Source organism: Ciona intestinalis, chromosome 3, assembly GCF_000224145.3.
Source record: "Ciona intestinalis chromosome 3, KH, whole genome shotgun sequence".
Taxonomy (NCBI): Eukaryota; Metazoa; Chordata; class Ascidiacea; order Phlebobranchia; family Cionidae; genus Ciona; species Ciona intestinalis.
This window is the reverse complement of record NC_020168.2, coordinates 6288172-6314319: the sequence shown is the minus strand read 5'-3', so window position 1 is coordinate 6314319 and position 26148 is coordinate 6288172. Positions and strand designations below refer to the sequence as shown.

The 26148-nt window shown below is 37.5% G+C and overlaps 4 protein-coding genes and 1 long non-coding RNA gene across 5 annotated transcripts in view; 3 read left to right on the top strand and 2 right to left on the bottom strand.

The window, feature by feature from the left end:
• The window catches only part of LOC445626 (basement membrane-specific heparan sulfate proteoglycan core protein), a 46720-nt gene extending 34499 nt beyond the window's left edge, over positions 1-12221 (top strand). Inside the window, exons 45-68 of the mRNA XM_018811298.2 lie at positions 225-359; positions 767-901; positions 1308-1448; positions 1860-2015; positions 2260-2385; positions 2642-2757; positions 3007-3157; positions 3472-3614; positions 3874-3997; positions 4493-4605; positions 4945-5083; positions 5414-5526; positions 5895-6027; positions 6124-6305; positions 6619-6892; positions 7234-7470; positions 7809-8131; positions 8527-8713; positions 9081-9325; positions 9629-9722; positions 10202-10374; positions 10632-10763; positions 11040-11208; positions 11462-12221. Coding sequence (XP_018666843.1) covers positions 225-359; positions 767-901; positions 1308-1448; positions 1860-2015; positions 2260-2385; positions 2642-2757; positions 3007-3157; positions 3472-3614; positions 3874-3997; positions 4493-4605; positions 4945-5083; positions 5414-5526; positions 5895-6027; positions 6124-6305; positions 6619-6892; positions 7234-7470; positions 7809-8131; positions 8527-8713; positions 9081-9325; positions 9629-9722; positions 10202-10374; positions 10632-10763; positions 11040-11208; positions 11462-11685 — 3965 coding nt within the window. The 3' untranslated portion in view covers positions 11686-12221. The remainder of the gene's footprint in view (positions 1-224; positions 360-766; positions 902-1307; positions 1449-1859; positions 2016-2259; positions 2386-2641; positions 2758-3006; positions 3158-3471; positions 3615-3873; positions 3998-4492; positions 4606-4944; positions 5084-5413; positions 5527-5894; positions 6028-6123; positions 6306-6618; positions 6893-7233; positions 7471-7808; positions 8132-8526; positions 8714-9080; positions 9326-9628; positions 9723-10201; positions 10375-10631; positions 10764-11039; positions 11209-11461) is intronic.
• Positions 5456-6157, bottom strand: LOC113474078. Its single transcript, XR_003395741.1, has 3 exons — positions 6090-6157; positions 5871-6048; positions 5456-5547 (listed from the first exon to the last, which is right to left on the bottom strand). It is a non-coding gene; the product is annotated as an uncharacterized LOC113474078 (long non-coding RNA).
• Positions 12222-12773: 552 nt separating the features above from the next.
• LOC100178859 (calmodulin-2/4-like) lies at positions 12774-14755 on the bottom strand. Its single transcript, XM_002122082.4, has 2 exons — positions 13837-14755; positions 12774-13777 (listed from the first exon to the last, which is right to left on the bottom strand). Exons 1-2 carry the CDS (start codon positions 14005-14007, stop codon positions 13472-13474), a joined length of 477 nt encoding a protein of 158 aa, XP_002122118.1. The 5' UTR covers positions 14008-14755; the 3' UTR covers positions 12774-13471.
• A 1767-nt stretch (positions 14756-16522) lies between these two features.
• On the top strand, positions 16523-22057 carry LOC100181947. The gene is made up of 3 exons (XM_026833571.1): positions 16523-16685; positions 17474-17543; positions 20443-22057. The coding sequence occupies exon 3, from the start codon at positions 20624-20626 to the stop codon at positions 21383-21385; it is 762 nt and encodes a 253-aa protein (XP_026689372.1). The 5' UTR covers positions 16523-16685; positions 17474-17543; positions 20443-20623; the 3' UTR covers positions 21386-22057.
• A 763-nt stretch (positions 22058-22820) lies between these two features.
• On the top strand, positions 22821-25811 carry lefty/antivin (transforming growth factor beta superfamily signaling ligand). Its single transcript, NM_001078529.1, is given in 4 exon segments — positions 22821-23229; positions 24496-24799; positions 25025-25267; positions 25419-25811. Coding segments are annotated over 4 exon segments (1158 nt in total). The 5' UTR covers positions 22821-22949; the 3' UTR covers positions 25750-25811.
• The last annotated feature ends 337 nt before the right edge of the window (positions 25812-26148 follow it).

The window sequence follows — 26148 nt, the reverse complement described above, 5'->3', positions numbered from 1 at the left end:
ATAATGTTAGCGGTGACAAGCTCCACGGTTCTTTTGTAAAAAGTAGACTTGCAGAGACAAAACCATAGTGCCGTAATAAAAACAGTGCTTTGTTTAGTTTACAGTTAACTTGTTTGGTTAGTTAACTTAAATTAGTTAACTTTGCCATCACCTGGAAGACCTCTATATACCATTAGAAGTGTGCCTACCATAGATTAAAAATATTTTACATTGTATCTATGCAGGCAACACGTACCTGAGTGAAAATAGCCGAGTTCTTCACCTAGATGGAGTGACACCTGAAGAAACAGGAACTTACAAATGTATTGCAAGCAATGCTGCAGGGCATAGGGAGGTTGCAGCATATATTCATGTTATAGGTAAGTAAGTGGCTTATGGTTGCCACTCCCATGTCATGTTACTGAAGCTATTGCAGTGTGTGTGTAAATACACTGTCTGATCTGTAAGTGCATTAATGTAACTTATTAGTTCTCGCATGTTGGAGAAACGACATTGGTTATAACACGGGTGTTTCGTTTCATACACCTTATGCCAGCTTACGGGTTTCTACATATGTAGCGTCGTGGGTGATTTTTTTGTACTTTGAATTTGGAAAACCTTTTAGTAACCACTGTGTTGTAGTAATTATGTGGATACCTCTCCAAAGGTAGCAGTGAGGCACTACATATATAACATTTCGGGTGAACCCCTGTAGCAATTGATAAGTGTCTAGAGACTCTAGACTATATTTAATACACCAACATATGTAACACTCCTTACACTACAGCCCCACCAGCGGTACGTGTGAGTCCAGCCAAGTTTATTGACCTGAGGGTTGGAGAGTCGGTTAAACTGATGTGTTCATCACGTGGGACACCTCTACCTTCTGTTATATGGAGGAAGCATAATATGACTGGGAATGGTGAGATTATATTAGGAATGAATAAACCTATTTATTCTTGTGTGGAGTTATAACAAGGGTGTTCTGTTTTATACACCTAGTGTCTTCTTGAGAGTTACCATACATGTAACTTAGTGGGTGATTTTTTTTTCTAAAGAGGTGGCAATTTTAACAACTTATTAATGACCACTGGGTTGAAACAATTAACGTTAAGTGTATTGCCCAAGGACACATACGCCCATAATAATAGCAACGTGGCTTAAAATCTGGTATTCTGTGGTTATAATGTAATTAAGAGTTCTGCACTTTAAAATCAATATAAAAATAGTAAATGCAACCCATTGTCTTTCCCAAGTACATATACACCAAAGGTAACTTTATGTATAGTACTAGTACTGAGGAGTACATATAATGTTTTTTATTTCAGGCATGTCGAAACAACTAACAAACTACCGCCGAGGTTCAGGTAGTTACATGTTATCCAATGTAAGACTAGATCAAGCTGGTGATTATATTTGTGAAGCAATCAATGAAGCTGGGAGATCTACTGTTACTGTGGTGGTAATGGGTAAGTGGTTTGTGTGGTTAGTAAGAACTATCATAGCATGGGTGCTGGGATTTAGGCCACAGTTTATAAGTTGTTAGTATGGTTACTTAAGTATGGGGTAGTGTATAAAGTAAGGTCCTACTTACAGCGGTACATTACATGGGGCGAGCGATTTAGACCATGGTTTATGTAAGTTGGGTTGGTGGAGTGGTTGTTATTGTGGTTGTGATAGATTATTTAAGTCTCAAGGTTTGTTTACTTTGATGGATTAAGTGAATGTGTTGTATGTCCTTTGTTACAGAGAAAATAATGGGGTGTAATTAATTAATTGTTTCTTTTGTGAAACTGTTTTTGTTTTGTTTAATATGTTGTAAAACCACCTGTCAAAAACGCTAAAGTTGGTTAAACATAATTGAACATCCGTTTCCCCAGTTCACCCGAGACTGATGATGAGCGAACCTGACGTCATAATTGCTTCATCCACATACAAGGGCATTGTGGGTAACCAAGCAGAGTTACGTTGCGTTGCTACCGGAAAGCCCTCTCCTACTATTAAGTGGTCAAAGCGTAACGGAGAATTACCAGAAGGTACAAATTAAAATCATTGGAAAATTTTAGATTGGTTAATTATCAAATGATTCCTTATAACTTGATTCGTGATTATTACTATTTATTTTCATTTTTTGTATGGCTTGCAATTTTAACAGCCCATAATGGCGCACTGGGTTGAAACAATCACTGATAAGTATCTTGCCTAAACATAACCACAATGGTGGCAGCGCCGACCCTCGAAAATGTAAAACAATCATATCGACAAGTTTATAACTCACAGGAAGCTACCAAACTGAAGGAACGCTCATCATACCAAGTCTATCGGCTTCTCATGTTGGGGAATTCACCTGCACCGCTACTAATGTGTTGGGATCAGATTCCAAAACCGTCACAGTTTCTATCATAGGTGGGTTGTTGTTGTATAGTGTGGGAACTTTGTTTGTATTGATATATTTAAACTATTTCACCCAGGCAGTTTATGGATATAATATGGATTATATTTCAAGGTTGGGTTTTTCAATGTCACTCACCTGATATACAAGATATATTTATGACCAAAATAGCATATATGATTAAAAACCTATATCCCCATATAGCGCCTCTTATATATTAAAGGTTCTCTACAGAACTTACCTTAACCTCACCAACCCTTCCACCCACAGAACCCCCAACACTATCCATCCAACCCTCCCCCAGCATGAAGTTAGTTGAAGGAACATCATATTCAATATCTTGCTCATCATCTGATGTATTGCCTGTATCTTATTCTTGGATGAAGGTATCAAACACCATTTCCCATACTTAAACCATAGCATGTTTTTAATGACTAAAAGTAACATTTATTCCCACGTTGCTTAAAAATAAGGGTAATAATAGAGTATAACACGGGTGTTCTGTTTCATACACCTCGTGGCAGCTTACGAGTTACCACGTATGGAACTTTGTGGGTGACTATTATACCCTAACTTCTAACAAACTTCAAAGCAAAACTATGTCCCTTGATTCATAAACATCTTATAAATCTCAGGAATCTGGTGAAATGTCTAGCACTGTACTGACATCTGGTGGTCGAATGCAGATAACGAGTTTCAACCCCAATACTGACGTTGGTCGATATACTTGCAAGGGTTTAAACGATGCTGGGGTTGCCACGGTTACTCTTACTATAACTGCTGCAAGTATGTATTGTGTATTGGGGTATGAGCAATCCTGGTCTAAATCCTTGGTCCCATAGCGTGCCACGCTGTAGGACCTCCTGGGTATAGAATAGAATATTGTGTATACAGAAGATGAAGTCTTGTTTAACCCAGGTTTAGGTCAAACAAAGGAAGGGTGAAATATACTGTGGGCACAAAAATTAGAATCAAAGAAATTTTGGCAAATTAAAAGTAGTATAAGAATTCAAAATCTTTATATAATTAACCAACCACAATTTAGTACAGTACACAATTCATGTAATTTTCATACAAAATTATTGTCTTCATTTTCCAAGAACCACCTGTCGCTACCATCTCACCACAAGAGGTCACCAAAGAGGTTGGTTCATCTGTTAAGTTCGTTTGTTCCGTCCAAAACAATGAAAACAATGCCATCGTGTGGAAAAAAGTAGACGGGAGCGAGCTTGACTTTGATCGGGTGGGTTGTTTGGCAGCGAGCATGAGGTGTAGGAATATGGGAGTATATATCAACCCTGTGCAACAGTTGTTGATGCTGTCATATATACCTGATGCTGAGGGCCTAAGGGTTGTTTAAAATTCTAAAGCCAAACATAATAAATAAAGTTGTCTAAAAAGCCATACTTAAAAAATAAAAGATTACAAAAAAAACAATTATCTACAAAGTTACATACATGGTTACTCATAAGCGTGTTAAAACAACTCTCATTCCCACACAGGTGATAACAGATGACAACACAATGATGATTCATGACATCACAATAACTGATGGTGGTGAATATGAGTGCAGTGTTTCCAATGATATTGGTTCATCTTCTGCTACCGCAACACTGACAGTTCATTGTAAGTCAAACATTTTAATTGTGAAACACTGAAACCTTTTAAGAGTCTAGACAGATATCAGACTGTAAGATGGATTAATATAATAACTCATATTTTCGAATCATGTTTTTGACACTTAACAACTCGCTCTTTAGATCCGTAAGGATATAGTTATATCGTTCTGTAAATTTTCTTTGTTTACTACCAAATGGAACGATAAAGAAAAGAAAAATGCCTGTTTTTTCCCAATCTACTATATTTGGTATATTGTTTTCTAAAAATCGTTATGCCTGGTAGCAGTATCAGCAGAGTTATAATGAAAATAAACTTGTCATAATCAACATTTGGTAGTAAACAAAGAACATTCAAAGAATTACAAAACTGTATCCTCACGGCTCCCATAGACCGTTGTTAATTGTTTAAAACACAATCAGGATATTTAGATATTGTATGCTAAAGGTGTAGCAGTAGAAATATAAAACGTAATGAACTTTAACAAACAACTTATATTCCCAGCCCTTCCCACTGTAACAATATCCAGCAATAAGTTAATCTACAATGAAGGAGATGTCGCAAACATTACTTGCACAAGCACTGGTGTACCGATGCCTACTGTTACCATATTTAAGGTGCTGTGTGAATATTAATATTTATTCCTTAGGTCAACATAGGTAGAAATTGGAATAACCATCGATAGTTGTTGAAACATAAATAAAATGTACGGGGCATTACTTAACAAGCGTGTTGGTTAAAACTTGACATAAAATAACTCACATTGAAATTAAATATGAATCTCCTACGTGGGCTTTTTCTACATTGAATGGAACTTTGTGGGTTCTTTTCCTACAAGCAGCATCAAACCTCAAACTTGTTTTTCTGCTCAAGAGGCAGGTGCTTTAACTGCATTGCTATGGAGCCTGTATAAATGTATTATGACATCATAAAAACACTTGTTATCTCATACACAGGATGGTGAAGAAATAATCACTGCAACACCCGGTCATATGTTCATTCCTTCCCTAACTAGTGATGTCAGTGGAGTTTATGCTTGTCTTGCTTCCAGTGTTGCCGGAAGTAGTGAAGATTCAATCACCATTACAGTTCATAGTATGTATTCTGTTATATGTGTGATTTATTGGTCATCACTTTGCATAAAAAGTTCATTATTTTAAAAATGAGTTCAACCTTACTAAGCCAGCTTGTTGTTGGCCAATATTAAGTCACAAGGATTAGGTTATATAATTCTGTAAATATTCTTTGTTTACCACTAAATGGGACGATAAAACAGAACAAAAACATGGACCATTATGCGATGATACTCCAACCGACAATATAATATAGATATTGCATTTTTTGTAGCTTAGAATTATTTTTACTCCCCATATTGCGCCTCCTGTCACTTGTCACTTAACTCACACAACTTCATATTAATTCCAGCTGTCCCCGTGGCAACTGTTGAAAACAAGATAGTAACAGTGACATCTGGTGACCGGTTGTCCGTAGCTTGTTCAGCCGCCGGTAATCCAACACCAACAATATCTTGGGCAAAGGTGAGTTTGGTGTTTCTATGTCTGTTGGGGTTGTGAAATAAAATATCTGGTTCAATCTTTTTTTTCTAGGGTAGAAGAAATGGGTTCGGTAATTTTTATTTAGAAATTTAAAAAAAAACAAGTTTTTTTAGATTATTTATAACTAATGACCGGCACCCTACTCTGTGATAAAACTAAAGTCACCTTGCATGTTTGCCATAGAATCTCATACGTATGAAATAAAATACATCTTATGATATTGTAAGACGGTAATTGTTATTTGGGTGTTAAAGTAATGGGGCAACTCTGACCTAAATAAATATAAAATGAAAAGTAGAAATTTATAAATATCTTATATAACCCACATAAACATCATATATCATCCATAGAATGGAAGTCTCGTATCCAGTTCCGATGAATTAATTATCGACAACGTTAAAGTGGATGACAGCGGGGTTTATGTTTGTAATGCTACCAGTGTTGCCGGGTCTAATTTCACTTCAGTGGATGTTGTTGTGAATGGTGAGTTGTGTTTTTTTAGAACTGATAAATGGTGTTTTTGAATAGTTATCTCTCAATTTTACCCTCATTTTCTATATAAACAATTCTCTTCCACAGCCTTCCTTCCCTTTTTCTCGCAAACCCCTCTCTCCTATCTCACACTCAACATACCCGATGGTGAATTCTACACAAAGTTTGACATCAAAATATCTTTCAAACCCAATGTATTAAGTGGTGTCATCTTCTATGGTTATGGTGGGGGTGGGGACTTTATGAGTCTTGCTATAATTGATGGACAGGTAAGAGCTGATGTATTCAATGGCTTATCCATGATTGCCGCCTAACGTTATGGTAAATGAATAAATTCATTTTGTCCCTCGGACCTGGTATGGAAGATTGGAAAGGTTTAGTTGCTATAACACACTTACGGATAAAATAGAAGTGAGAGTCACCATGTTTGTGTGACCACAGACAAGTTGCTGAAGCTATTGCAATGTTTGGATAAACAGACATGACTTTTGGTGGGTTTGTTCTAAAAATATAAGAAAAAAAAATTGGGTCACGAAAACAAAATAAGTATCATTAATAAAAATCACATTAATTTCCATGCAGGTCTCATTCATGTTTGACGTGGGGTCAGGTCCTATCAATATTGTGGGGACTACACCTATTACGAAGGGTGAATGGCACACAGTGTGGGTGTCAAGGCAAGAACGTAAAGGTCAACTAAAGGTCAACGATCAGGATACTGTCATGGGGAAATCCCCTGGGGAGTTCCGAGCATTGGACCTGGGGTCAGAGTTGTATATTGGGGGAGTCCCCACAGCTGTTGGGGGGTCGTTACCTGAGGGGTTGAGGATGTTGGGTTCCGATTCAGGTTTCTATGGTGAGTGGGGTTCATGTATATTCTATGTGGTTAGTTTTGTATTGTATGTCAAGTGATGCCTCACAACATAGCAAGTCATAGTAAATGAGACTTGGGCCACAGTTGGTATATTACACTAACACAAGGTGCTACAACTCATTAGTAATTAGGTGTCTTTCCCAAGGACATATACCTCTACCAGTATAGCATTGATTCCAGTATCCTTAGTTTACGATGCAAGCACCAAACCACTGAGACACAGCACAGAACCTTTGTTGTTTTAATTATTTGATCTTGGCCATCGTATTTAAAAATACAAAAAAAAAATTTTTTAACGATTTTTATTATTTTTGTCCCACCAGGATGTATGAGCCAGGTGGAAGTAGGATCCGCATCCATTGATCTTGGTTCCTCATCTCGCATCACTGAGATGATAGGAGTGGTTAGGTGTCGCACATGTGGTGACGATGGATCTCTGTGTTTACATGAATCGGTGTGTACAGAATCCCACTTATCTTCACAAGGATTCATGTGCTCATGTATGGAGGGGAATGTGGGACAACATTGTCAGTTTGTGGAGAAGGATCTTTGTAATGAAGGTGAGATTCGTGTGATAAATGTTGCTTTTCATCCCTTTTGCCTTTTTAAAAACAAGTTTCAGAATTTTGTGCAAAAAGGTTCAATAGTTTTCTAGATTAAAGGATCTTATACCTTTATTAATATATATTTTTTGTTCTCATCCTTTTATTTTACTTTTGCCAGTTTTTCTCTTTTTTGTCTGATGTGTTAGTGTCTCGCTATTTAAATTTTCTTTATCGGCATCATGTTGTTATTTTGTTAAATATCTATTAATTTTAATTAATTTGATCTCCGCTACTGTATTTCAAGACATAAATAAAATGGTATGTCATTTAATATCAATTCTCTTCCCCCCCAGGTAGCTGTGGTTCGCACGGTAAATGTGAGGTTGATCTCAACCTAGAGATTGGATATCTATGTACATGCAATACTGGGTATAGTGGGGTGAACTGTGAGGTTCAACCTATACTCAGTATAAACACGCTGTTCCGTGATAACACCCACACCCCCGACCTCCTTGAAGTTAGGGGTGTAGGGGAACTACCTGCTAATCTCGTAGCCGGTGAAGTCATAAGTGTGGGTAGAGGGGAAGTACCTGTGGGGGAACACCCTGGTGTGAAACCGATAATCACAACAACTGAAACAATGATTGATGTTGGAGCTGCTGTGGCTTTTAACAGGGTAAGTAGGGTGGAGGTGTTTATCTTGTTGTGTGACCTTTAACTATACAGTGTGTATATTACTGTGGGGTAAGATGAATGCAAAATAAAAACATGTACCATTTTACCCCGGGCCTACTATACTGACTTGTTTAGTCTTGTTAATATCAAGATTTATAAATATAATTTATCAGCTGATTCGCAGTTGCTTTTGCTTTTGTAAAACTAAAGGGTCATTACTTGTTTTGAATTTAGTAGTTTTGTTTTAAGAATGATGTATTTTGTGTTCAAATTTCTTGCTAAAACTGTGTTTCCCACAAATGCAGACTCTTAACTAACTTTTTTTAATAAAAACAAATTAGGTTAATATTTTAAAAATATACTTCAAACGATATTTAACTTTTATCATAACATCAGGATTCATACATTATGACATCATCAATGAACGCTTCCCAACCTCGACGCACAGATGTCGTCATGCGTATCCGCCGTCGATCTGATGCTGACGGGCTTCTTCTTTACAACGGAGGTCAAAGTTCAACCACATTCGTCTCACTCTCCATCCGCTCGGGGGCGGTAGAGTTCAGATATGGATCGGGAGATGGTAAGAATGAAAGGAGGGCATGTTTTACTTAAATAGTATTGTTCTGTTTTCCACAACTTGTGCATCGTAACCAAAGGACAAAGGGTTTAATGCTTGATACTGATGGAGTTGTTGATTTTGGGCAACACAAGAACATTGCTCCAACCAAGTGGCCATGATGTGGGACCCATGTAGAATCAAAGTTAACGTACCAATTTATCCTCAAATAGCGGGAAAGCGACAAATGTTACAATGTAGATGTTTTATTTCATACACTTCATTCCCATTTGAGTCAAATTTGTGGGTTTGGTTTTTCTTTTTTGTGTGTTTTATATAAAGTTTAAATGGAAATGTAAGTTTATATTGTAAACTCATATTTCCACATCAGATGTTGCTGTCCTTCGTTCCCCGATGTCGCAACTGCAGGTTGGTTCATGGCACACGATACGAGCTGTGAGGAGGAGGTCCCGTGGAAGGTTGGATGTTGATGGGAGGACGGTGGCAAGAGGGAGGACTTCATCTTCACCCGATCTTTATCTGGATGCTCCCATGTTTGTGGGAGGCTCGAGGTACTGGGATCGAATCCCACCAAGGGTGGATGTAAGGGACGGGTTCGATGGTTGTATTGATGAGGTGAGTGGTTGATGTGTTGGTTTATTTCAAATTATTTTGTCCCTTTAATTATAATTAAAGATCAAATCAAACAAGTATTATAACGTAAAACACTGTAATATGTTTCATGAATCTCATCTTGATCTGAATGTTGCAAGTTAAAATCCAACCCTTTGTAAATTTCATCTCTCCAAAATGAATATGATTGCTTATCTACATATATCTTAGACACTTGTATTACATCTGCAGAGTGCATATTCACTCTTATGGTTCGTATTATTAAGCATTACATATTAAACATACTACTTCTTTATGACATCACAGTTACGCATTGATGACATTGAAATCCCATTCAATGAAATGTTTGTAAGGAAAAACACGAGATCTTGTGAAGTACAACCTCAACCAAGCGTGCAAGGTATTATTAATATCTTTCTATTGCTTAATAATATAAGGTGAAAGGTTATAAAAAAATAAAAATTTCTCCAAAAAATTATCTACTAAGTAACATATTTGGTAACTCGTAAGCTGGCTAAGCTGGTACAAGGTCTATGAAGCAGAACACCCGTGTTATAACGACTGTCGTTTTCCAGCCACGCAAGGATAAAGTAAGCAACATTCATTCTATTCAAGGTTAAACAACACCTTGCAGGAGTACAAAAAGTTTGCCATAGTTTGGCGAGACTTGTTTTGAGTAACCCTCTTAGATTTAAACCAGGGTTGTCACTTAAAAGCAACCACCCAGCACTGTATATATACATTCTAGAACTTGAGATTTAGGGTCGTATTTTCCCACCACTCCAAATCCCTAACTTGCAGTTTTGCACTCTGGATATTTGCACCTCCGCATAGGCCTATTACTTCAACCACCTTACAGTGTTGCCTGTTGCTTTTCAGATGAAGCAGCAGTGTTTCCAGGTGTTTCTCCTCCCCGACACTTAGCAAGGTTCTCGGGCGACTCCTTCGCCTCGTTCGCACCCACCACTTTCCCACATGATGGCAGTGCTGAGCAGATCAGTTTCGACATACGAGCTACATCACCTGATGGTCTTGTGTTATTCCATGGCGAGGTAAATAAGTATAAAATATTTCGGCAAATAATAAGTTTATACCATGGAAATATGTGGCTAGCGCACCTGCCTATAACCCTGAGGTTACGGGTTCAAGGCTTGTTGCCACCATTATGTCTTGTTGCAAGACAGTTGCTCCAATCTAGAAACTGGATTTGTCCCAAAACTCTTGTCTTATAAGGAGGGTCATTGCCTCACTACGCTACAATAAATATTTTACATTTGTCTTTCCCCTCTAACCCCACATCTTTTCACAGGATCTAACATCTGAGCCATCAGAAACATCTCGTTTACATAAGAGGTCACATAGAGGTCGTAGCAAAGATTATATTTCTGTTGGAATTCAGGAATCGAAACTAGTTTATTCGTTTGATCTTGGGGGTGGGCAGGTTAGTGTTGTATGTGTGTTTTATTAGAATTGTGGGGTCTAGATGGTAGCACCTTGGGTGTTGGGGTAATAGTCCTGCACCCCAGGTCTCAGGTGTGCATCACTGATGACCTTTCTCAGGTGTGCATCACTGATGACCTCAGTTAGTGAATAGAATCTCTATTATTGAGTTTTTTTAAACTGAGGCGTTAAAACAGATTAGGTTACAGAATACTGAACTGTTTATAAATTTTAATATTATAACTTATGCGTCATAACCATCATTATGATATCACAGGGCCGAGCAGTAAGTGACTTCCCAGTAGTTGACGGGTTATGGCATCATGTGACCATCGTTAGACGTGGCTCTCTAGCACTCATGTGGTTGGATGACGTGCCAACCCCCGTAGCTGCCCAAGCACCAGGGTCGCATACAATGGCTAATACACCCGGGAGGGTATATGTAGGTGGGTGGGGTGTGTTATTGTGAGGACTTGAGTGGCTTATAGAATAGATTGACTTGTTGAACTTGATAATCTCGAATATCTAGTGACTATAAGCTACCTCAATGACATTTAGATAGTTGCAACCTGGGGGTTGAGTAATAATGATAATATTTAGCTTTGGTTTGTCTCTTTGATTACAGTAAAATATTAAAAATGGTTAAATGAAAAGAGAGTTTTTAATGGAAATTCAACTTTTATAATATAATCACCACAGGAGGAGCTCCAGATGTGATATTCGCCACCGCAGGGCGCTATACGACCGGGTTTATGGGTTGTATCGGTAACTTACGATTCACGGGTATTCCCCCAACTCGAGCCTCGGAACTTGGGTCTCGTTACCTTGACGACGATTCCTCCCCAACGATCGACTTCAGCCACTCTGTCGCCATCGAGCGAGTGAATATCCGGAGATGCAACCAACACCGGGGGGTTAACTGAACCTAGAACTTGGGATAGGAAATTTTGCCGCTTGTGATGTCATCAAAATTATGATGTCGTCATATAATGATGTCATAAGACCGTGACGAAATTGAAAATACAATCACAGATTGTTACGTTTTATAATGGTACAATGATTTTGCGCCAAAATTTACTTTTTCTTGTTTCGAATTTTTTTTGATTTCTCGTTTCAGATTTTTGATAAATCAGGAAGATTGAATTCTTCAATGAACCTGAGCTGTTTTGTTTGCAAACAATAGGAGTGTTTATCATTGTCACAATGCCACTATTGTTTATTTTTATATTCTACCATCGTTAGCCTTTCATCAGCATATTGTTTCACCCCATAGCAGAGTATGACGTCACAATACTAACTCTTGCCTATTTATACTTGTGTCATACGTAACAATCGACGTATTATTGGATCACAGGCCTCATTATAACAAGTGCCTCTTAATATCAAGTTGCCAAAATATCTCATATAATATTTCTATGTGACCTACACACTTGCTTGAATACAACATCCTACACATTAACTCTGTGACGTCATTTCGTTGGTGACGTAACAGCGACGACGTCATTGCACTAATTTACCTTGACAGAGGCATGATGTGCACGGGAGCGCCACGTGCGATGTGGGCAGGACGCATACATGTAAAACTGTATAGCACACACATCATGGGTTCAAGATTGGCATGTGGTGTCTCATTAAGTAGTAAAGCACAGTTAAACGTGTATATTTATATCGGCCAGTTGCATGGCACAATGTTTAAGTATTTGACTGATAAACGGAAGGTAGAGGATTCGGGGCTCGATGCTGCTACCAATGTATGTGCTGTAAATTGTCAGCCATACATGCTACTTGCTTAAGCTTATTAGCGTAGCTTGACCAATACCTCTGCGTTGCCGCGAGGATGAATAGGCAAGTGGTTGTAAATGTATAAAACTACCGGAAACACTGACATTATAGAAATCATATTCCTTTCAAAACACCATTGAAACTAACCAGTTGGTTATTTGTTGATGTTTCTAGAGCGAGAAGCATCTAGATAGGTTTCTTCATTTCTGTGGCATTTTAATTATAGGAAGAAAGTTTCTCATTGTATATCGTTACAATTACTATAATTTTACAACATACGTACGATCAATGTAGTAAGACAGCGAGTTTATTGAAAGAAATAAAGATTGCAACTACATGTGGAAGATTGAAGGAATATTTACAGTGATAATTATGGCAAGTATGCAAGGTGAAATCGAGTGTTACTATAGTAGGGTGACAGAAGAGGGGACACCTTTAGCACATAATATCCACATATCTTGATCGTGTTTTAAACAATTCACAACGGTCTATGGGAGTAAAAATACGGTTTTATAATTATTTGATTTTTTGTTTACTATGCCAAATTTGACGAGAAAATAGAATGAAAAATCGAATGATAAGGTGTCTCATCTCCCCTCACCCTACCATGTGTAGTAGGCGCCGTGGGACAATAGTTGGCGTCAAAGTTAGTATAGACCAACTTTGGTTGGCGCCTGACTTTAGCACAGAGTGTGCGGGTACGTGGCTTGGTGCTGCCACTACTGTAGAAGTATACGTGAGCTTATAGGCAAGGCACTAATATTTGTAGTGGTCAGTGAGAGCTGTACAGAAAAAAAGCATTCAGCAACAGTTTTCTATGTTCTGGTAACATGTAAGCAGGGACGAGGTGTATGAAACAGAACACCCGCGTTATAACTATTGTCGTTGCCCCGCCATGCAAGGAAAAAACAAGTTATATTCTTTCAGTTATTCAGTTTTACTGGAAGTGCTTTTTTTCTTTTCTTTTGAATCTTTTTCCTTCGATTTTAAAACGTTTACAAAACTTTTGAAGTCAATTCTACCCTTTCCTTCTAAATCTGCCGCTGCTATCATTTCAACCAAATCCTCCTCGCTTACGTCATCGGGACTGACGTCATCAAACTCTGACATCATCACTCGGAGATCCGACAGTGTAATGTAACCATCTTCGTCACAATCCAATATTTTAAAAGCTTCCTTCAATGCGTCTGTCTCGCTCATGCCCCCTGATGACGTACCCTCTGACGTCAGAGCCTACGTCACACATACAAGTTAATAAGCTGGAAAGATTACTTCTGTCATAATATTCTAACCTTTACTAAATCTCCAAATGCGAACGTGTCGTCATCGCTGCTTACGTCATCACTGGCGTCATTCTTACGAGCGATATTTGGATTTTTAGAAAGATGTTCTTTCGTGGCGTTGGCACTTTCTATTTGATGAAGGCGAGCTTGTACACTCGTTCGTGTAGGCCTTGACGTCATTATAAGTGACCTAATAGAGCTAACTTCAAGTTTTATAAATCTGTTAAAAAAAGTATGTGAATAGTATGAATGAATGTGGCTTACTTATCCTTGCGTGGCGGGGTAACGACATTTGTTACAACACAAGTGTTCTATTTAATACACCTCGTGCCTGCTGACAAGTTACCACGTATTAAACATGTTATACATAGCGTGGGGTGAGATGGGACACTTTAACACACAATATTCAAATATCCTGACCGTGTTTTAAACAATTAACACCGGTCTATAGGAGCTGTAAGGATACGATTTAATCATTTTTTGAATGTTCTTTGTTTACTATCAAATGGGACGAGAAAATAGAATGAAAAGGTGTTCCATCTTCCCCCACCCTACTATAAACTAAAACATAAATGAATTGTTATTTTCGAATCAGTTAACAACAACGAAAATCTGGAATTAACCGCAAACAACATCCAACAGACGTTTTTGTGACGTCACAGGCGCTTATCAAAGAAAAGCGTCGCAAGAATTGCCGAACGCGATAAAACAATTCAGTTAAATCAAGCAACCGCCTAATTGTGATGCATGGCCGGGCCTACAAGAAACATTCTCCCATACTTATTTACTTAGCAAGGTCTACAATCGATACTAAACCCATAGCCAGGAAAGGGATTTCAAGTCTACTTCGCACAGTCAGGATCTATCTAATTAGAGCTTCGTAATCTGCTGCAAAATTAATAGATTTTGAATTAAGTCTGCATTTGGAAGGTTAGTACAGTAGCTGTGTTTTAGTCTTTTAATTTCTACTATATAGTTTTTGTTACTGATGTGTTATTGCATACATGTGTTGAACATGCAAGGTTTTATATACTTTGCAGCCTTTTTATGCATTTTTATAGCAATTAATTGAACTTTATAGGAATACATAGCGTAATTCTGCTAATGCCCTTTTACCGTGCATAGCATGTATAATGTGACACTAAATGTCACTGTATATAAAATATAACGTAGCAGGGTCTAGCTTTAAATGTATGTCAGATTAAATAGACATGTGGTAGTGGTGGACTCTTGCCTAAATCTTAATGTAGGGAGCTCATCTATACAGAAACAGCCGAATTAACTTTGCCTGGCCTACGTAGACGATCAGTGTATTTATACACATACTACGTTTTAGACATTTTGTGGTAGTTTCTGCATGTTATTTAAATTCCTCACGACCCTGGCTTTATCTGCGAAATACATAGAACTAGCATGTATGAATGTGTACATACAGCGTGAAACTGAACTACGTACCCGAGTTCGTTAGTAGTTAGTATAATGTACACACAGTACTACAGCAGCGATCATATTATACGGTAGAGTTTACATAAGCCATATTGATACAACGACGACAAATATTGGCAATGTAGGCTTAGTCGTTTTATTAGTTATACGACACAATAGCTTTGGCTGCTTATTCCAGTTTTGACACTTAAATTTGGTAAACGTTTGAACCTAAACAAAGGATTTTTACTTCTGTGAGCAAAATCCTAATTTTGACTTATGACAAATTCCAGTGCTCGCCAGAACTATTACATATTGTAAGCATTTGTTTTAATAAGTCGCTGTAAATCTTATTTTTTGATATAAATTATGAATTAAACTTTACTCGTTAAAGCTAATATAGTAAGGTTGGGGAAGATGGGACAACTTTTCATTCTATTTCTCGTCCGATTTGGTAGTAAAAAAACAAAGAACATTCAAGGAATTATAACACCGTATCTGCACGACTCCAATAGGCCATTGTAATTTCTTTAAAACACAATCAGGACATTTGGATATTATGTGCTAAGGTGTCCCGCCTTCCCCACCTTACTATATACTGATATTTGTACTAAAATTGCCTAAAACTGGCTGAAAATGTTTTCTCTCTTTACCCTTTAATTTCTTCTCTAAACTGTGTTTTGGTAAGCTAACTTTACTATTCATTGTTGATGTAACAATGCGCGCAAGTATGCGATAACAATGGCATATTGTCTATTGATACAGAGAAATGTAACAGATACGTTTTTAACTCTCACACAGCATTGTTATTAGTATATAGTTATGTAACAATTAACATAACGATTAAAACTTATAGGAAACAAATACGTCATAATTCGGTGGCAAAATTTAACTTTTCAGACAGTTAAGTATATTGCAGAGTGGGGCAAGGTGGGACACTTGTAAAAACTATACATTTCCTAACTTCTAACTGAAAACATCGATGTTGCATTTACGATTAACTGTATGCTGTCAACCACTGCTAATAATTACTCAGTTCGCATTAGGTTTGCTTGCTCAATACTCAATAAACAGCTGGGTGTTGCAATTATTTGGTTTAATTCTGTTTTTCTTTCTTTTCTCTCGTTTTAAGCACACTTAACACAAGTATGTGGAATTAAAGCACAAAAGGCCAGATAAACACAAAGAGATTATGACCAGATCGGTCCTTTATATAACTCATAACATTCTTTGTATAGAACCAGTCAGTTGGAAATCTTATTCCAAGTAGCAGACTTTTACTACTGCGTTTTATTACCCCGACTGTTTGTGGATTCCGTCTAAAAGAGCTCTTACGGCAATTTATACCAACATTTTGGAGCTACATCCGCGTTATAACGACCGTCGTTGGCTCGCCACGCTAGAATGGCGTGAAACTTTTCGAAAAAGACGAGGTAAAATCAAAACGACAGTCATTTATTAATATATAGTAGGATGGGGAAGGACGGGACACCTTTAGCATATAATATCCAAACATTTTGATCGTGTTTTAAAAAATTAACAACGGTCTATGGAAGTCGTGGGGATAAGGCTTCATTATTATTTAAATATTCTATGCTTTCTACCAAATTGGACAAGAAAACAGACTCAAAATTAAGGTGTTCCCTCTACCCCCACCCTAGTATATTAACATTTAAAAATGCATTAAAGTTTAAAAAATAATTATCCCATATTTTCCATCTAGCGCGACGTTTTTAACAATTAACAACGCTAGTTTTGATTCGTGGGGGTATACAGTTAAATAACTCTGTAAAGATTCTTTGTTTACTATACCAAATGCGACTAGAAAATAAAATGAAAACATGGACCATCTTGCCCCAACCTATATAGTTCCACAACCATGTTGCCCTGTTTACCATATTTTGAAAAACGAGTCCAATTAAAACGACAGACATTTATTAACGTTTTACGTTTTAATTAAGTTCAAACCTAAAATAAATAAATATGGCTGCTAAAAGCTCGAGTATTTCACTAAATACATCTGGTCGTATACAAAGGCACATGTGGACATCCGGTCAAAAGAAATCGTTAATCTAACATTCTTATATAAAACACTCATGCTGTCCAGTGGTCACGCGAACAAACAACATTTCGAAAATATTTTAACGATTAAGTAAATTTACCCAGCTGTGTTGGTGTATTAGTCGGTTTTTAATTTTAATTCTACTTGTATTTATAACAGATACATTCAACTGTTGTTGGTGCAACCAGTCATTGAAGCTCATCTACACACACGAACACGCAGCCACAAGGTATGATATCGACTTTATAAACATAATTCTATCTGCACTGTTGTGTGCCTATTGCCCCAAACGAATTTTATTATTTGGCATTTTCTGTATTAATATTTTATTTTCTAGTATAGCTTCCGAAATAGTAGCTTGAACGTATACAAGATACTGTATGTTAAATAAGCTACATTCCTTCATGTTGTTTTTACTGCTACAATACTTGGAAAAAACAATCTGATACGCGTAACTAAATACGTTATTATTCGGTTGGGGTATGCAGTATAGTACGGTGGGGGAAGATGGGACACATTCTCATTCTATTTTCTCGTCCCATAAGCTAGTAAACAAAATCATTCAAAGATTTATAAAACTGTATCTTCACGACTCATATAAACCGTTGTTAATTGTTTAAAACACAATCAGGATATTTGAATATTATGTGCTAAAGGTGTCCTGTCTTCCCCCATGCTACTATATATTATAAAAATATATACATATAACGTCAGGGTAATGCCTTGCCTACAAAAAAATCAAAAAAAATATTTCAAAAAGTTCTATATGGGGTAACTCGTAAGCGTGCACGAGGTTTTTGAAAATAGAATTCAACAGCCTTATATCGAAACCAATTACGTCACCGTATTCTCTATTTGCATAAAGGTATTTGTGGTTTTATTGGACACCGGAAATAATGGGCTATACCCGCGAATAGAAATCTATAAGGGACAGTATCGTATCTTAAAATCGCTCTTTGCGGATCGAATTATTATAAACGCGTTTATTATGGTTGGTATTGTGACGTGGAACGAGTAATAATAGTGTCATTGTTATTCGAGTTTAAAGACGTTTGTGGATAACATAGAAAACCTATTAAAGCTTGTGTGAATTTGGTTTAGATTTCGTGTTAAAATGTTAATAATGTTTTCATGTGTGCCAGCTATATGTACAACAGGCATGTAGGTCTTTCATATTTCTAATTAATCAGTAGCTTGTTGTTTGCCCAAGGTCGCTAATGGGAGAATGTAACTTATCTACGGACGATAGTTGATGAAAGCGGTTAAACAAAGCTGTAATTTGTACTTCGGTTTAAAGTCTACGAGATTCAGTATTAAGTCTGTTGTTTTAGGATTTCACGTTCAAGGTATATATCAGCACTACGGGTCAATATATGGGTTAATCTGTGTAGATGGAATAATAGTAGGTTGGGTAGTCATGTTCAGTCATTAGGTTATATTGTAACGTGTGCTATGTTAGTTGTTTTAAGGTATATAGGTGTATGTAGGTACGTGCAGACAATATAGTTCTGCGCGGTAAGATAGATACCGTAAGCACGTAAAATAGATTCCATATTTCGTAATCATGTTTTTAATTTAAAAACGCTTATTTAGATTGGCGAGGATACAGTTATATAATTTTCTAAATATTCTTTGTTTACTGCCAATTGTGACGAGAAAGGAGAATAAAATCATTGATTCTTGTGCTAACCTTCTATATAGTAGGGTGGGGGAAGATGGGACATTTTTTTATTCCATTTTCTCGTCCCATTTGTGATAGTAAACAAAGAACATTCAAGGAATTATAAAACCGTATCCGACGACTTCCATAGTAGACCGTTGGTAATTGTTTAAAACGCGATCAAGATATTTGAATATTATGTGCTAAAGGTGTCTCATCTTCCCCCGCAGTGCTATATGTAATATATTATTTTTTTCTATATTTTTTGTTTTGATTTATTTCAGCTTTATTTAAAATGGAGCTAAATATAAGTAGCAAAAATAGTTCTAATGAAGTCACCCACCGATCTAATATACAGGAAATAATGTTGATTGTTGTCGTCATACAATCCTTTCTTGGCCTCTACATATGTGTGGTGTTGGTTTACTATGAATGTCAAGCCATGCCTAAAAATTTGGGAAGAATTCAGAGAAAAGCAAAACGTTTAAGGTAAAAGGATTTTATTTTCGTAAAATGAGGGCTGGATTTTTGGGACCACAGCTTTTGGAAATAACAGAGTGGGGGAAGATGGGACACTTTTCATTTAATTACAAAAAACAATCAAAGCGATAAAATTTATTGCAAAAACTGTTTGAAAACTTTTGAAAAAATGTCTATTCGAATTTTCTTTATTTACCGAGCCTTCGCAATGTTGGTTTTGTGGGTTCCAGCAAAAATTCAGCTCTGGTTAAAACACGTTTGAAATAAACCCTTTAACACACGCACGTCGGTAAAGAACAAATATTCAATATAGGTATAGCAGGGGTTATTCAGGGCATGTCAATACAGATATATATTTGTTCTTTCGGGTAATATAAAGAATAAAACAGACCACAACATATATATGGCTTCCGTTGTATGGATATTTAGTTGAAATACTTAGAATTTATTTTCCATCTGTTTATAAACTCATTAAAGGATTATTTAATTAATATTTACAATATAGCAGTATTGAGAATCAATAATGAATTTGTGAAGTGCTTATTTGAAGTTTAATGCTAAGGTACCGAAATACCATATCGCTTATAAAATAGTATATTTTTTGCAAAACGTTTGGATTATGCACAATTAAAGCTTTTACTTGGGCATGTGTATAACAGGTGTGATACTATTATTAAACTTTTCAAGGTGATTTTAAATAAATAAAAACATATGCACTACGTCTGTCTGGTTGATGCATCTCGTTTTCACAACCATTCTTGCTGTAATATAGGACGTTGAAGTAAGACGGTCTATCATTTTTCTTTATTGTCCCATTAGTTAGTAAACAAGAAGTATTTACACAACAATATAACCGTAGCCCGGCAACTCTAAAAGACCGTTGTTAATTGTCCAAAGCATGATTAGGAAATGTTAAATAATATGTGCTTACAGTATCCAACTTACCCCACAGTGCTATATTATCACAAACCTTGTGTTTTACCTATAGGTGTTTGTTGACATTCTGCGCTACAGTCGGTGTCGTATATTTCTCCATCGCCTTAACAGCAATCATTAACTCTCGGTTTCTTCAATCCAACCAAGCTTGCCAAGTACTTGTCGTTGCCCAGAAGCTAACATACAGCGTTGTCCTTTACTCTCTGTATGGTTTCCTATGGCTGAGGCAGAAGATGTTTTACGATAACCCTTCCATGGAAAACTTATATAACAGAAAGCTACGTATCGCATCGTGGGGAGTGTTTGTATTAGCAATCCTGTGCTTCTTAATTCAAGCTGTTTTGACGCTGTTGGGTTCGAAGTACCAAGTGAAAAATAAACCTCCAGGAGTTTGTTACGAACAGGAACGATGGTTAAGCGAGTCTCAAATCATTCTCGGTGCAGCAGCGAGCGCTGTGACGCACTCTTGTCTTCTCGCGCTCTTTGTGTACCCATTATTACGTCACAGACTGGAAACATTAAGTGTCCTGCATCGAAGCAACGCGGATCCTGCAGCTGTACCTTCGCTTACGCCACGAACATTGCGCAAGGAGTTCCAGAACAGTTTCAAACGCCACGCGTCGATCGGAGCTACATCAAACCGCGGCCGAAAAAACGAGCGCCGACTCCCGCTGTTAATTCGCCGATGTGTGATCTTAACTTCAATATGCGTGATGGTGAACATTGCAGCTACTGTGCTCACCGCTACTTTATACAAGAGCGAGAACAAACTCGCAACAGTTCTATACGGGGCCAACCTCCTGGTGAACTTATCATGCTCGGTAGGGTTTTTCCGCCAGTGGCGGCAAATTATCTTTCCCCCATCCGTTAGGTGTCGCAACCCTGAGGAAGATGTTTCAATGGACGCCACGAGAAACTCCATTGATAGTCGAAGCGAATACGCCAAGATCCGAATATCGCGTAAAATAACCAACAGTTCAGATGTACGTGTCTAAACGCTACAATTGCTTTATTATTTGTGTTGTTTTATTGGTTTAATTTATTCCTTCTATAGGCCTATGTTCGATTTTGTCAGAGTGGGACTATTACTTCAACTACCACAATTAGTTCAATATTGTTTTACTGTCGCTATTCATTCCTACATATATATGTGCTCTATGTTCGGACTAGTACTACATGCTGCTTCCACTACACTGTTGATTTTAAAACTTCTGCCAATTTAACAGCAGTAAAAAAAAACAGTTTTAGGGTGTTACAAATGTGCAACCTACATGTGCTGTGATATGAAATACTGGCTGTAAAGTAAGCCTTTTTAAACTAGCATTTCTATATTACTGTGTGGTAATGAATACCCTTAGCGCATAATATCATGTAGTTTTTACCAAGTAACAGTCATATAATTCTGCAAACATTCTTTGTTTGCTACCAAATGGGACGATAAAAAACATAAACCATCTTGCCCCAACTTTGTGCTATATGCAAATTATGCCGAATTTTTAATTCTTTAAATTCTTTTATTCATTATGTTGTACTGTAAAGCATGTATTCTTATATAATATGCGTTTTGTGATAAAATCTCTCATGATCTGATAGAGATTTGCTTGACATACGTTGCCCCAGCTGTTGTTACTACAGTATTACTAAATAAAGTTCAAACTGTTTGGATACTTTTGTGTTTTACCCTACTACATAGTATGTAGTAATTGTGAGGATATGGTTTTATAATTCTTTGAACAGTCTTTGATTATCACCAAATGCGACGGGAAAATAAAATAAAAAGGTGTCCCATCTTCACAATAGTTTTACCCTATATAGTATAAACTATAGTTTGTGAAGATGGGACACCTTTTATTTTCCCGTCGCATTCGGTGGTAATCAAAGATTGTTCAAAGAAATATAGAACCATATCCTCACAATTCTCATAGACCGTTGTTAATTGTTTAAAACACGATTAGAATATTTGGGTATTGTGTGCTAAAGGTGTCCTATTTTTCCCTACCCTACTATACATATTTTCACTTTAAACCAGAAATTTATTTTGCATCTTAAAATTGTTCTAAATATGAATTATTTGATCGTTGTTTCTAATTAATCCCGAACAAAGTTGCGGTAATTGTTACTGAAAGAAATTTGCGACAATTCCTTTGTTTGGTGCGCTCACTTTCGTTGATTGAACAATAATAGCGGTGCAAGCTTTCTATTGTCTCATCCTTTGTGTCTGGCAACTATCGTCGTTTATAGCGTTATCTGGTCGGAGTTCGCAATAACGACTTTTGTCTGGAACACCCGCTTCAAAGTGACGAAGACAAAAAGAAAATGTTATTGTTTCTACTTTGAGATAAGCAGACGACCACTGCCGGTATATAAGTCGCCGCATCTCAGGGTGGGATTCATTTTACTCAACAACTCGCAGCGGGTAACCGGAAGTGACAAGAACGAGATCTAGACTTTTACCTCAAGTTCTCGAACCACAGCGCTGTGTGACGTCATATTAGAAGAAGTGACGCCAAAGAAAAGTATAAAAGAAGATTCACAGAAAATCTAGAACATTCAATAATAATGTTTCCGATCAAGACTTTCTTACTTATAATATCCATTCAATTCTCGACTGCCACCCAACACGACGACTTACAAGATGGGATTCTCACCCATCTGGGGCTAGGGAAACTCCCCACTTTCACCCAAATGGACCTCAGCCAAGTAGTTGTACCAGACCATATCAGAGCAAGATACGAACAACTTGTAGCAGCCAGGGAATCGAGATTGGGAAGAAACCGTCGCATCAGATCAGCCGGACCATCGCTTGCTGGTTTGTTCCGAAACGTTCATCAAAAAACAGGTAATTTATGTTGTGTATTGTAGTTATACATATTTCTTCTAAATTTCTTTTTGCATTAAATTCCTTTTTTTTATAAAGTTTTTGTGTTGTAATTATGTATAGAGTAACTATTCGAAGATTCCCTGTTTGAAATTGCAATGCATATGCCTATAATTGCTGGGAACTATTCCTCTTCTATAAGGGTGGGGTCATACGGCGAGACCCGCTGTGGCACCTGCAATTCGCGCCAGAGTATGGCCCCTATTACCCCAACATATATAGGGCCTTCTTATTAGAAATGCGTAATATGTAAGTTTTAATTTAGTTTAAGCGTTAAAGATGGCCGCTATGAGCAGGTTTAAAAGGTCGTTGTTAATTGTTAAGAACTCGAATGTCCTTGGCCTAAAAAGATCCCATGGATTACATGGTGACAGCATAAGAGCGGTTGTAAGATTTTAAATTGTATATTACGTCGTTTGATGACACTTAGCGACGTTTACATGACGTCACACGTCTAGACGTAGTTAATCCTCAAGCGACAAGTCCGGTCGATGGTTTGTCCCTCCCTGGGTCTCGTCTTCGATGTGTATTCGGTCACTAACTCTCTAACAGTGCTCATAGTGCTTGCTCGCGATGCATTATTACGCAGCAATCGTCATTGCGTTGCAACAATGGAAAACAATGGCGACATTATTCGTTACGTTCACGTAACAATGCGGCGGACTCTCTAACGAAAATCGCGTCTAATTTTACTTGTTAAGCGCGTGAATGTTTTGTGACGAAACAATAGAACGATTATCTTCTATTGTGACATGACAATCGCAATTTAAATCGTAGAATCGCGCTAATTGTTTATTAATTTACGAACAATGAAAACCCCGTTTATACACCTGGATATAATATAATCATCTAAATTCGCGAAACTTTTACTTCCCAGAGGGTTTATATCGGAAATAGGCAAATATTTTTTACAATTAAACCACATTGTCGCAGTACAATAGGTAATAGCACAACAGGCGGCAAACTCTAGCGGCCATTTTTGAAACTTTCTCGTGTAACAAACCAATATAAAAAATGGATACCTACTGATTAAACCATGTATATAGATTCTTCACCGGTCCGTGTTTATAAATGCATTTAAAATAATTTCCCACGCTATGATGTAACCAGTAACACAAATAGCGCTGATATGCGAAATGTTTAACATGTGACGTATTCACGGTTATAATGTAACGCTAGAATGTTTTATGACGTAACAATATATTACAACAGTGCGTTTCTCCTTAGGTATCGAAGGTGACGTCATATACTCCGATACTTTCCGGGAGCAACTCAAATTTGACATGGAAGGAAAAATACCGGACAAAACGACCATCACCATGGCCGAACTCCGACTTTTTAAGAAACTTCCAAATCACAGCAGACTCGGTGCTTATACCGTGAAGCATAGGGCGACATCTGGTAGCAGGAATGATGTGGAAAGACCATCCGTTAGAAGGAGCCCGCAAGTCATCCGACATGCAAGGGTTTCCATCCACCATTCCCTTCCATTACCTAATGGTGACGTCATCACAGAACTGGTGGATTCTAGGTAAGTGGGAATTAAGGAATATTGAATTATTTTCTTTTACACATAAAATGAATGAACTAAATAATACAGCGTGTTTGTCCTCGCATGGTGCCGCAACGTCAGTCGTTATATTAGAGACATTTCAAGCTTACTCTATCAATCTAGATTCTAGTTGCTTCAAAAACACGGATGTTATGTTTCAAACACATTGAAATATTCAAAAAATTTACCCACAATTCTTTTTAGGTTGATTATGGTGAACGGTTCCGGTTGGCAGAGTTTTGACATCACTTCCGCTATCCGCAAGTGGCAACGACACCCTGTTAAGTTCATGACGATAACCTTAGAACTGAAGGTACAAAGTACGAGACCAGGTCGGGTTGCTTCCGAGGTGGCAAGGATGATACGGTTTACTGGTCAAAAGGTGGCGCTAGACTCACCAAGGCGACCTGAGCTCGTAGTCTTCACCGAAGAGGAAGAAAAAACAAGGTATTGGATTGATACATAATAAATTGATATCAGTTTTCTATTTTATATGGGTAAGATCAAAATATAGGCCAACTGTTGCCTAGATTCGTTTTACCTCTCCGCGTGAGGATAAATAAGTGTCGCACTTACATTTAATGTTTCTTCTTTTCAGGACTAACGATTGTTCTGCGTCACGTCACAGACGACATCGAAAGTGTTGCCGCGAAAAGCGATTTATCAGTTTCCGGGAAATGGAATGGGCGAAAGATTGGATCATAGAACCATCGGGGTACGACGCTTACCAGTGCGCGGGAGGATGCAGTTCCAGTCGCCGCAAAAATTCCAAGAGGTCCCCGAGGTCATGCACTGTTGCGGAATCGTCTTCGTTGCCGGTTATGTACTTGGTAAAAGACGGTGATGGCACAAAGGTCGAAGTGTCAGAGTTTCCGAACATGGTAGTAGAAAAATGTGCCTGCTCCCTGGACAGTGTATTTGGTGTGTAATTTCGTATTTTTTTGCATTTTTTCCTATTCTACTTATGTTCCAATACATTAATCCGCTTGTATACTGTTTTTATGAATGAATGAATGTTATTTCATTTATCATTTCATTTTCATTTATACTCGCGTGGCGGACCAATGGGTGTCGTTATAACAGCGACTGTTCTGTTGCGTATGCACGTCGCGTACGCTTACGAGTAAGCACTTAAAAAGTTAAGGTAAATCGAAAGTATTTAAAGGCAGATGTAGTCACTGGAGACATAAATTTAGGTCAGGACAGGCTAGAAAATGATTTTTCTTTGATCTGCAAATATTTGGTCGATCGATGTAAAAATCAAAATATCAAACGAGAGAAGTTGCCTTCTTTCTTTTTTACTACCCTCTAAACTTTTTTTATACAAT